The 11,836-nt window shown below is 62.7% G+C and overlaps 1 protein-coding gene across 5 annotated transcripts; it reads right to left on the bottom strand.

Moving 5' to 3' along the window:
- Positions 1–3,930: 3,930 nt before the first annotated feature.
- LOC125622478 (uncharacterized) lies at positions 3,931–10,748 on the bottom strand. 5 transcript variants are annotated; one of them, XM_075118879.1, is made up of 4 exons: positions 10,182–10,259; positions 9,722–9,823; positions 8,806–9,514; positions 3,931–8,050 (listed from the first exon to the last, which is right to left on the bottom strand). In XM_075118879.1, exon 4 carries the CDS (start codon positions 8,037–8,039, stop codon positions 5,727–5,729), a length of 2,313 nt encoding a protein of 770 aa, XP_074974980.1. In that variant the 5' UTR covers positions 8,040–8,050; positions 8,806–9,514; positions 9,722–9,823; positions 10,182–10,259; the 3' UTR covers positions 3,931–5,726. The 5 variants fall into 5 exon arrangements, with proteins under 5 accessions (XP_074974980.1, XP_074974981.1, XP_074974982.1 ...); XM_075118880.1 differs by having other exon boundaries at positions 9,722–9,820; XM_075118881.1 differs by lacking the exons at positions 9,722–9,823; positions 10,182–10,259 and adding an exon at positions 10,443–10,748.
- Positions 10,749–11,836: the final 1,088 nt, after the last annotated feature.

Here is an 11,836-nt window from a genome sequence, read left to right as displayed (position 1 = left end):
CCACTGAGCCCCTCAGTCTGTCCCCCACACAACGCTGCCCCCCAAGCCTCTCGCTCTGTCCCCCGCAGCACAGCGCCCCCGAGCCCCGTATTGGGGCAGCACTGGCTGGCAGGGGAGAGCACCCCCTGCTGGTTTCCCTCTGACCTACTCCCTTCAGCATAGTGCCCATTAGTGCCAACCTGGGGCAGCAGTGCCTGCCAGGAGAGAGGATCCCCCCACCCCACTCCCTGCACCACACAGGGCATTGGGGCCGGCACTGACTACCAGAGGAAAGAACCTCCCCCCCCCCCCCCTCCCGGCCATGTAGCTGCAGCCCTAGAAGGCAGGCGAGGACGGTCATGGTGCTACACACGCCTGGCTCGCCTCGTACTCCCCTCCAAGCGTCGGTGACCCTGGTGCAAGGGGCCCGGCAGTGTGTGAGGCAGCTGGAGTAAGGCCACCATGCTTTGAGTTGCAAGCTCCTCGCACTACTCGGGGTAGGAGGCCGAGCAGACCCAACCTTGCCGGAGATCCGTTTCGGTGCACTGGGCCTCTGTTTCCCCACGTGACCTGACGAGGAACAGCACCACGGGCTGGCGGCCATGGAGGCTGGGATTTTCAGCGGCTGTCGGGCTTTAGGTGATCGACACCATCAGCTCCTTGGCGCATGGCTGCAGGTGGCCTTGGGGCGTACCCTGCTAATGCACAGTGTCCTCTCTTCTTGCCTAGCCTTTCCCCCCCAGTGGATTGGGGTACTTTGGGCTGAGTGTCACCCCCCTGTGGGTGGATGGGGAATTACAGCTCTGACAGCCCATGAAAGAGCTTCCATTCTAACCCACCGGCATACACCAGAGCCCCTCCGCGCCCACCCCAGCCTGGGCCCTGCTGCTCTCCACCAAGGCCTCCAGACCCCTGCCGCTGGCATTGCTGCTGCGTGGGGCCGTTTGACCTTTCCCGGCTTTGTCTGACCTGCATGGTGCCTGCCTATGGCTGGCGGTGAATGCGCTCTCCTGCAGCTCCAGCTCGGGTGAGCCTGCTCCCGGGGTGTCTGTTCCCTGCACTGGTGTGTGACACGCACAGCCCTGCTCCTTAGTCACCACCAAGGGAAGGCAATGGCCAGGCAGGCAAGTGGGACCCTCGGCCCTCTGGGGCCAACTGGCAGGGGTCACGGGGGCATGGAGGGGGCACAGGGCTCCCTAGGGTCTGGCAGCTACAATGCATTTCGCCAATGAAGTCACGGGGGATAGTTCTCTGAAAACACCCACTCAACGTGCAGCGGCCCTCAAATAAGTGAACAGAATTAGAGAATGATTGAGAAAGGGCTAGATAAGAAGACAGAAAATATAATGCCACTGTGTAAATCCCTGGTACGCCCACATCTTGAATACTGCATGCAGAGCTAGTCGCCCCAACTCAAAAAAGATACATTGGGATTGGAAAAGGTTCAGAAAAGGGCAACAAAAATGATTAGGGGTATGGAGCAGCTTCCGTATGAAGAGAGATTAATGAGACTGGGACTTCTCAGCTTGGAAAAGAGACGACTAAGGGGGGATGTGATTGAGGTCTATAAAGTTATGACTGGTGTGGAGAAAGTGAATAAGGACGTGCTATTTACTCTGCATAACACAAGAACTAGGGGTCACCCAATGAAATTAGTAGGCAACCGGTTTAAAACAAACAAAAGGAAGTATTTCTTCACACAATGCCGTCAACCTGTGGAACTCTTTGCCAGAGGATGTTGTGATGGCCAAGACTATAACAGGGTCCAAAAAAGAACTAGATAAATTCATAGAGGACAGGTCCATCAATGAGTGTTAGGTGGGATGGTGTGCCCAGCCTCTGTTTGCCAGAAGCTGGGAATGGGCGACAGGATGGATCCTTGATGGTTCTGTTCATTCCCTCTGGGGCACCTGGCATTGGCCACTGTCGGAAGACAGGATACTGGCTCGATGGACCTTTGCTCTGACCCAGTAGGGCCGTTCTTAACAGGTGTCATGGGAGGGCTCCAGTGGCCCGCTGGGTGTCACCACCATTGTGTGCTGTATGTACGGCTCCCATGTGAGCAGACTGCCCAGCTCAGCCCGGCTGGCCAACCCGCCCGGTAAAGGTGGGTTCCTCCAGCCAGGAGCAGGGAGATGCTCATTCCCTCACTGCCCTTGTGGGGCTTACACTGGGTGCTGATTTGCATACTTAGACCAATGCTAATGAGGTGCTGGTGGGAATTGAACAAGAAGTGGCCCCCAGGGGGTGGTTGGTACGGGGAGATGCTGGTCACAGGGGCAGGGCAAAGGCCAGGTCTGGTCTGAGAGCTCACCAGCACATTTGCTCCACTGGAGCAGCTACAGACCTGTGGGCTCTCAGAGATCTGGGGGTATCCAGCGGCCGCATGGAAAACCAGTAACAAAACCGAGCACCTCGAACGGAAAAGCTGGCTGCTCTACATAGCGCCCCCCCCCCCCCCCCCGGCCATGCAGCACTCTGGTCTCTTCTGGGGCCAGGCCGCGGGCATGCTGAGGGGTGACTTCTGTCCCCCTCAAAGCGCAGCCTACAGACTGTGAGCCCCTCAGTGTAGCAGAAGTCCGGCGCATGCTGCTGCCAGCCAAGCTCTCTCTGGCCGGTGACTGGGCACTGAGCACGTGTCTGGCCATTGGGGCGAGGAGGTGGGGGGGGGCTATTACTGCCCCACGGATTTCGCTGCTGCTACCGTCTCGGGCTGGCTGCAAGGTGCCCAAGGCCAAGTGCGCGGGGAGAACTCCCAGCTGGCATGTTAGCGGTGGGCTCTTATCTCCGAGGCTTTCTATAGCAGAGCTGGCGTCCGCCCAGCCCCGGGTCAGTATTGCTTGGCTGGCATGCCGACACTGGGCCGGCTTGTGCTCCCAAGTGCGCAGCGTGAAGCTGGCACCAGCAACGCCATCTCAGTTCCGCTGGGCAGCGAGCCAGACGGGGCGAGGCTGGGGAGGGCGTGCGCCCGCCGAGTCCCGGCTCTGCAAGCAACTCTGCCCTGGGCTCAGGGAAGGCGGTGTCTCCTGGCTAGTCAGTGCCCAGCTGGCAGCGGTCGCCTGCCAGACAGTGGGTGCAGGGGCTGGGTGCCAGCACCCAGGCAAGGTTCCTTCGAGAGACCATCCCCCCGAGTGCAGCCCTGCAGCTCGGGGGCGTCCTGTATCATGTACAGCAGCTTACCCCAGCCAGGCTAAGCCCAGCTTGCTCTTTAAGGCTTGAGTCTTCCCAGTGCCCTAAACGCTGCGCCGTTACTCAGATTTGGGGTGTCTCATGGAGGTGCAGGACTGGGTTAGAGACCCCAATTTAGGGTCACTTGACCAAGGGATCCCCGAGCTATAAAGGCCCCAGCTTTTCCCCAAGTTTAGGGATTTTACCAAGGGCTTTTGCCCAGACCTGGGGAGCAAGCCACGGCGCTGAGCCTGGCAGAGGGGTCTCCACTGCTGGACATGGCACCCGATGCCCCTTTGGGGGAGAGCAGTGAAAACGAGTGGCAAGAAAGTTAAGCTATCATGGTGGGCACATGCCCTAATGCTCACATCTTTACCAAGCAGGACCGAGAGCATTATCCCCCTTTTACAGGTTGGGAAACTGAGGCAGGAAGCAGGGCCGTGATTTGCCCAAAGTGAGGGAGGGGGAGGATCTCCCAGGGACCATAGCAGCACATCACCCGGAGACACTCACCCTGCATTCAGTCTAGTAGGGTGCTGTTTCTTTTTATATCCATGTAACTTATCCCATGTGCCTCCCACGCAGTCTAGAGACATGGCAACCAGGAGGCCTGATTCCCAGTCCCCCAGCCCTAACCACCAGACCCTACTCCCCTCCTAGAGCAGAACCAAGGAGTCCTGGCTCCCAAACTGCCCCTGCTTGAACCCACTAGCCCCCATCCCCCTCCCTGAGCCAAGGAGAGAACCCAGGAATCCTGAGCCCAACAATCACTCAGAGACAAGGTTCGTGACATAGACCTGCTTCATTCAGTGTCTCCAACAGCCTCTGTATCACAAGACATGAGCCTCTGGAAGGTACAGTTCCCCAAGGACCCCACTCAGATGGAGCTGCCTGCCCACCCCTTAGGTCCAAAAAGGCTGGAGCCCCACAGCACTGCGGGGACAGATGTGCCCCCTCAGCCAAGCTCCAAGGTGGTTAGAGCAGGGAGCTGGGAGGCAGGAGTCCTGGGTTCTATCCCTGGCTCTGGGAGAGGTGTGGGGTCTAGTGGGTTAGAGCAGGGGGGGTTGGGAGCCAGGACCCCTCAGTTCTATCCCTGGCTCTGGGGAAGGAGTGGGGCCTAGTGCAGGGGTGGGCAAACTTTTTGGCAGGGCCACATGGGGGTATGGAAATTGTATGGCGGGCCATGAATGCTCACGAAATTGGGGGTTGGGGTGCAGGAGGGGGTGAGGGCTCCGGCTGGGGGGTGTGGGCTCTGGGGAGAGGCCAGAAATGAGTTCAGGGTGTGGGAGAGGGCTCCAGGCTGGGGCAGGTGGTTGAGGGGTGTGGGGGGGTGGTGTGGGCTCTGGCTGGGGGTGCAGGCTCTGGGGTGGAGCTGGGTATGAGGGATTCAGGGTGCAGGAGCATGCTGGGACCGAGGGGCTGGGACATGGGAGGGGGTCAGGGATGCAGCCTCCAGGCAGCGCTTACCTCAAGCAGCTCCTGGAAGCAGCTGCATGTCCCCCCTCCAGCTCCTACATGTAGGGGAGCCAGGCGGTTCTGCACGCCGCCCCATCCACAGGCACTATCCCTGCAGCTCCCATGGGCCTGTTCCCAGCAAATGGGAGCTGCAGGGGTGGCGCTTGGGGCAAGGGCAGAGCCCCCTGGCTGCCCCTACGTGTAGGAGCCAGAGAGGGGACATATCAGCTGCTTCCAGGAGCCACATGGAGCCACGGCACATGCAGAGCGGGGCAAGCCCCTGACCCCATTCCCTGGCTGGAGCTCAAGGGCTGGATTAAAACATCTGAAGGGCCGGATACAGCCCCCGGGCCGTAGTTTGCCCACCCATGGCTTAGTGCAGAGGTGGGCAAACTACGGCCAACAGGACCCTCCTGCCCGGCCCCTGAGCTCCTGGCCCAGGAGGCTAGACCCCGGCCCCTCCCCTGCTGTTCCTCCCACCCCCACCCCCCGCAGCCTTGGCGTGCCATGCTGCCGGCGTAGTGTATTAAACTGCTCCGCGTAGGAATGAGCTACTGGTAGCAGTTACAGGGAGCAATTTACTACGCTACACCGGTGCGATGCTCTAGGCGGTAAGGGGGCAGGGAGCAGCGGGGGTTGGATAGAGGACAGGGGAGTTCGGAGTGGTGGTCAGGGGGCGGGGCTGTGGATGGGATTGGGACGGTCAGAGGGTGGGGAATAGGGGGAGGGGGGTTTGAATGGGGGCAGGGGTCCAGGGGCAGCAGCCAGGAAGGAGGGGAGATTGGATGGGGCGGTGGGGGGCGGTCAGGGGACAGGGAGTGGATGGGGCAGGGGTCCTGGGTGGGCCATCAGGGAACAGGGTTGGATGGGGCAGGAGTCCTGGGGGAGGGGCCCATCGGGGGGGGGGGAAATAGGGGGCAGGGTCACAGCCTCCCCTATCTGGCCCTTCATACAATTTCCAAAACCCAAGGTGGCCCTGAGACCAAAAAGTTTGCCCGCCCCTGGTCTAGTGGGTCAGAGCAGAGCTCCTGGGTTCTATCCCTGGCTCTAGGAGGGGCATGGGGTCTAATGGGTTGCTGGGGGGGGATGCTGGGAGTCAGGACTCCAGGGCTCTGTCCTGGCTCCTATCCGGTGTGGAGTCTCTGGTGGGACACAGCTGGGGACTTGGGCAGGACGCTGTCCCCATGCTTGGCAAGGGGGGACCGGCGGGCATGGGCAGTGTGGCTCTGGCCGTGGCTGGGCTCGGCGTGGATGGCCTGGTGTGAGATCAGCGTGTGGCTCTGGGCAAAGCGCTCCCCGCATCGGGCACACTCGTAGGGGGTCTCGCTGTGCACCCGCAGGTGCTGCACCAGCTCGGCGCTCTCCCCAAATCTGTGGCCGCAGCGGGCACATTCATGGGGCCTTTCAGCATGGATGCGCCGGTGCCGAGCCAGCGTGGAGCTGCGGCCAAAGCGCTTGCCGCAGCCGGTGCAGGTGAAGGGCTTGCCGGCCCCGTGCCGGGTGCCGCGGTGGGCGGCCAGGGCTGCGGCCTCACTGAAGGCCTTGCCGCAGTCAGTGCAGACGTGGGGGCGCCGGGCGTGGAGCCGCCGGTGCTGGAGGAGGTTGGCGCGGAGGCTGAAGCCACGGCCACAGTCCATGCAGCAGTAGGGGCGCTCGCTGGAGTGCACGGCCCGGTGCCGGAGCAGCACCGCGCTCTCCGCAAAGCACCGGCCACAGTCCCCGCAGGCGAAGGGGCGCTCGCCCGTGTGGGTGCGCCGGTGCCGGGCCAGCACCGAGCTCTGCCTGAAGCGCTTGCCGCACTCCAGGCAGGGGAAGGGGCGCTCCCCGGTGTGCACCCGCTGGTGAACCAGCAGATGGGAGCGCTGGGCAAAGCCCTTCCCACAGTCCGAGCAGCCGTGCCGCTTCCCCGGGGGAGCCCCCAGGGAGCCTGGGCTCCACCCCTTCAGCCCTTGGGACTCCGCCCCCTCTGCAGGGATCACAGCCGCCGAGCTCCGCCCCTCCCACCTTTGGGACCCCTCCCCCTCGGCAGGGATTCCCTGCTGTGTCACAGCCGCCGAGCTCCGCCCCTTCAGCCCTCGGGACTCCTCCCCCTCCACAGGGATACCCTGCTGAGTCACAGGCTCCGAGCTCCGCCCCTTCAGCCCTCGGGACTCCTCCCCCTCCGCAGGGATTCCCTGCTGAGTCACAGGCTCCGAGCTCCGCCCCTTCAGCCCTCGGGACTCCTCCCCCTCCGCAGGGATTCCCTGCTGAGTCACAGGCTCCGAGCTCCGCCCCTTCAGCCCTCGGGACTCCTCCCCCTCCGCAGGGATTCCCTGCTGAGTCACAGGCTCCGAGCTCCGCCCCTTCAGCCCTCGGGACTCCTCCCCCTCCGCAGGGATTCCCTGCTGAGTCACAGGCTCCGAGCTCCGCCCCTTCAGCCCTCGGGACTCCTCCCCCTCCGCAGGGATTCCCTGCTGCATGAGGGTCTGGGCACTGGGCTCTCCCCCTGGGGTGCTGTGGGTGGCCAGGTGGCGGCCCAGGTTGGACCTGCGGTTAAAGCGGCGGCCGCACTGGGTGCACTGGTAGGGGCGCTCCCCGGTGTGGGTGCGCAGGTGGAGCAAGAGGCCGGGCCCGCGGCTGAACCGGCGGCCGCACTGGCCGCACTGGTAGGGGCGCTCCCCGGTGTGGGTGCGCCGATGCAGCGCCAGGTCGGGGCCACGGAGGAAGCGCCGGCCGCAGTCGGGGCAGGGGAAGGGGCGCTCGCCCGTGTGGATGCGCCGATGCAGGCTCAGGTCCGGGGCCCGCAGGAAGCGCTTGCCGCAGTCGGGGCAGGGGAAGGGGCGCTCGCCCGTGTGGATGCGCTGGTGCTGCACCAGGGAGGAGCCCGCGCCGAAGCGCTTGCCGCAGTCGGGGCAGGCGAAGGGGCGCTGCCCGGCGTGGGCCCGCTGGAACCGCAGGAACTCGGGGCTGCGGCTGTAGCTGCGTTCCGCCGGCGGGGAGGGGAGCCCCGCGGCGCCATGGAGGCGCTGGTGCTTGGCCAGGTGGGCGCTCTGGCTGAAGCACCGGCCGCAGTCAGCACAGGCGAAGGGGCGCTCGCCCGTGTGCACCCGCTGGTGGCGCAGCAGGTTGGAGCTGCGGCTGAACCGCCGCCCACAACCGGAGCAGCCAAACGGCTTCGCCGCCGCGCCTCTGCAGGGCGTCCCCCGGTGGGCCAGCAGGGCCACGTCGTCCCCAAAGCTCTCCCCGCACTCGGCACAGATTGTCGGCCCCACCTCGAAGCGGCCGGTACCCCGCTGCCCCTCCGTCTGCTGCTGGCTCCACCAAGTGTCCCCCTGCAGCTCCTCTGTCCCAGCCCCCTCCACGCTCTCCGGCCCGATCCTGTCCAGGCGGGGAGCCCCCTCCTCGCTCTCACTCATGGCTCCATCTGTCTGGGGAGCCCCCTCCACACTCTCACTCATGGCTCTGTTGCCTGCTGGGACACAGAGTAAATCCAGAGATTAATCTGTCCCTGTGCCAGGGAGAACGGGAACTTCAGGGGGTGGAAAAGGGCAGCGTCAGAACAGCCTAAGGGATTGGGACACTCGCCCTGGGAGTCGCAGCCACCAGTCACTCTCAGAATGCCGGCACGGTGACATTTGCAAAGGGCTGCAAGTCCCGATTCACTGTGGCTCATGGGATTTAGACACCCGGGTCCAGACTGACAGCTGTTTGGACACCTAAAAAGCTAATAGGGGACTAGTGGGTGCTTTTATCCACTTCTCAGGTGCCCAGATCTCTTTAGAATCCGGCCCTCAGTTCTCACTATTATACCAACTGGGAGGCGGGCACATCCCAGCCCCTTCGGAAGCTCTGCGATTCCTCCTCATGTCTGCAATGCCAGCACCAAGGACCCAGCCGAGCAGATCTCAGAGAACAGCAGCCAATGGAGAAACCCTCATGCAAGGAGGGATGGTTCCAGTGGGGGCCTGCGGGGATCTGTTCCCGGCACAATGCTGCTCAGGACCTTTACCAAGGGTCTGGAAGGAAATCTCAACTCCCAGCTGGTAAAGCGAGCGGCTGGCACCCAAACCACTAGGGAGGAAGAAGAGCTCCTGATGCTAAAGGACAGCATTGGCGCACAAACGAATGGGGATAAACGGGCAGGAGTAAATGCAGGCTGGAAGGAGAAGGTGGTTTCTAACCACCAGGGGGTGGGAGGCTGGAGCAGCAGGGCAAACATCTTACCTAGTTTCCCGATGCAGCTTGAGAACTGTCTGACCAGGACGGTTCGCTGGGGCTACAGAGCACTGAGCTGGGCAGCCGAGCACGGCCACGGGGAGGTTTCTGGCAGCTCTTTGCTCTAGCAGGAAAGGGCGGAAGGAGGTGCAAAGGCTGGCAGGCGGAGAGACGAATTCAGGGTGGGAACAAGGACAGCCACCCCACAAAGCCGGCTGGTGGGCTTAGAGTTTTACACCGCGGCCCAGCACCACACCTGAACGGCTCCCCCACGAGCCCGTCACGTCCCTCTCTGGAGGAGACAGAAAGCTCTGCAAGGGTGATCCAGCCAGAACTGCGCATACAGCGGTGCCAGGGCTGGTGCATTCGGAAGAAGGCGCAGCTGTGCTTCAGCCCAGCTCCAGGTGGGCACAAGCCCTAGGTGCGTGCTTTGACCATGTCACTGTCTCAGAATCTCCTTCCACCGGGAACGAGGGGCAACGGGACAGTCTCTCTCGAGCATTCAGGGGCCCAGCGGGGCCGGTCTCCAGCCGCCTCTGGCTCTGACACCGCCCCCTGCCCTCCAGAACCCGCAAAGCTCCTGCTAATGGAGAGGAATGGGCTTCTCACTCACAGCAGCTGTGAACCTGGGCTCCTGCATGTCTTCCTGCATTGGGTCGCTGTACAGGGCTGCTCTGCCTGGCAGGTGCCCCTGGCCACCTCCCTGCGCGCTCAGGCTCTGAAACAAGAAGATTCCCACACTCAGTCCTGGCTGCTCTCCCCCCGTCTGCTCCCCACTCCCTCCAGCCCCCCACATCTCCTCCACTTCTGCTCCCCCACGGAGAGATGGGCACTTCTGCATATTCACTGCCCCCGCCCATGGGGACAGATCCCCACAACCATGAAAAGCGCCCCCCCCCCCAGCCAGGTACACACATGGGTTCACCTGGGGGATGCACAAGCTGCTGCTCAGGACCTGCCAGGCCCAGTAAGAGCAGGGGCCCATCTAGCCTGGTATCGGGGCTGCAACGCTGGACAGCGCCTGCTGCTTCAAAGGAAAGAACAAGAGCAGAGGCCAGTGAAGGAGGGTAAAACAGGACCCAGCCGGGGCCACCACTCCCCGCAGCACCCCCCACCCCACAACTGTGCAGGGGAGACCCCCCCACACACCCCACTTGGGGACATCAACACATCATTGCACCGGCGGGCACATGCACGTCCTCTCTGGCTGGGCCGGGATTTCTCACACCCACACCCCGCACCCCATGCACCATCGCTCCCAAGGCAGCCCCGAGCCCCGGCCGCCCCGCGGGCAGATGGGCCCCCACGACTCCCCGCGCACGGGGGCCCCGGCCCCGATCCCCTGCCCGATCCCGGGCGCCGCCCCCCGCGGCTCCCCCAGTTACCGGGGCCCCCGGGCTGGCGCCGCGTCCCCTGCGCTCCCCCGCGGGGTCCCGGGCGCAGCCGGCTCGGTGCGCGCTGGGCGGAGCGGGACGTGGGGCAGCGAGCGCCGCCGCCTGCGCTCCGGAGCCAGCCCCCTCTGGCGGCGCCTGCTCCCGGCCGGGCTGCGAGCTCAGCCAGCGCCTGGCGCCGGGCTCCTGGAGCCGAGCAGCGGTGCGGGCGGCGGCGGATCCGTCCCACCCGCCCTGCCTTTGGGGGCTCCTCACCAGCACTGGGGGACCCGGTGCCTTATTTCTGCTTTGGCTCGGTCTGGCTTCCGCTGCCAGCCACCGCCTCTTCTGCCCTTCTCCGGCCTGGGGGATTCTGCCCTGGGCTGGGCCTTGGACACTGGGATCAAGTCTCCGCTCTGTCTGCTTTGGGATGGGCCTCTCCCTGGCAGGCCTGTCTCCAGGCCCCTCCAGTTATTGTGTGGCTCTGCTCTGCACCCTCCACATCCCTGTACAATGTGGCCACCAGAGCAGGGCTGGAGGCCCGGTGCTCCCGTATCCATCTCAACCCAGTGACCTACACAGAGGTACCGTCACCACCCTCTTCCCGCTCACCACCCTGTTTATACATTTGCACCTCCCCTTAGCTCTTGTGCCACAGCATCGCTCTGGGAGCTCGTGGCGAGTGTCTTGCTTTTTGTGCCCCCTCAGTCCTTTCCAGGGCAGCTGCTGTCCAGGACTCATTCTCCCAGTTGGTAGGGCTGGCCTGGTTTCCTTTGGCCTTGATGTGTCACTTTGCACTGGGCTGGATTAAAATGCATTTTGTTTGAATTAGGCCATTTTCCCGAGCAGTCCAGATGGCTGTGTATACCCTGTCCTCCACCCTGCCGATATTTGGGTTCTCCACTAATTTTCTCAGTGGTGAGCTTACACTGATTTCGACGTCAATGGAGATCATGGTGAATTGCACCAGGGCTGGCACGATCCCCACAGAACCTCACTAGAGACCACCGCGTTTTATGGAGCTTGTCCACTGCTGCTCAGAGTTTGGTCTGTGAGCCCATCCTGCATCCACTGGACATGTGCTCAGCTGATTCATAGATAGATTCATAGATACTAAGGTCAGAAGGGACCATTATGATCATCTAGTCTGACCTCCTGCACAACACAGGCCACAGAATCTCACCCACCCACTCCTGCGAAAAACCTCTCACCTATGTCTGATCTACTGAAGTTCTCAAATCGTGGTTTAAAGACTTCAAGGAGCAGAGAATCCTCCAGCAAGTGACCCGTGCCCCATGCTACAGAGGAAGGCGAAAGACCAGGGCCTCTTCCAATCTGCCCTGGAGGAAAATTCCTTCCCGACCCCAGATATGGCGATCAGCTAAACCCTGAGCATATGGGCAAGATTCGCCAGCCAGACACTACAGAAAATTCTTTCCTGGGTAACTGATACCCTCCAATGCTAGCTTTCCATGCCAAACCGCTCAGAAAGAGCCCAGAGCCCAGATTTGGGGTGTGTATTATTGTTCGCGTACAGGGTGTGTATTATTGCTGGTGTATTTCGGTGTCCCCCACACGCCCAGGTCAGGGTATCACAGCCCTGTCCAGCCCCAGGGCTCGGGGGGGAGGGGGCAGAGGGCAGGAGCCATGCTGGGGGCCTCGCTGCCCTG

Source organism: Caretta caretta, chromosome 13 (assembly GCF_965140235.1).
Source record: "Caretta caretta isolate rCarCar2 chromosome 13, rCarCar1.hap1, whole genome shotgun sequence".
NCBI lineage: Eukaryota > Metazoa > Chordata > Testudines > Cheloniidae > Caretta > Caretta caretta.
This window is presented reverse-complemented; position numbering and strand designations above follow the sequence as displayed.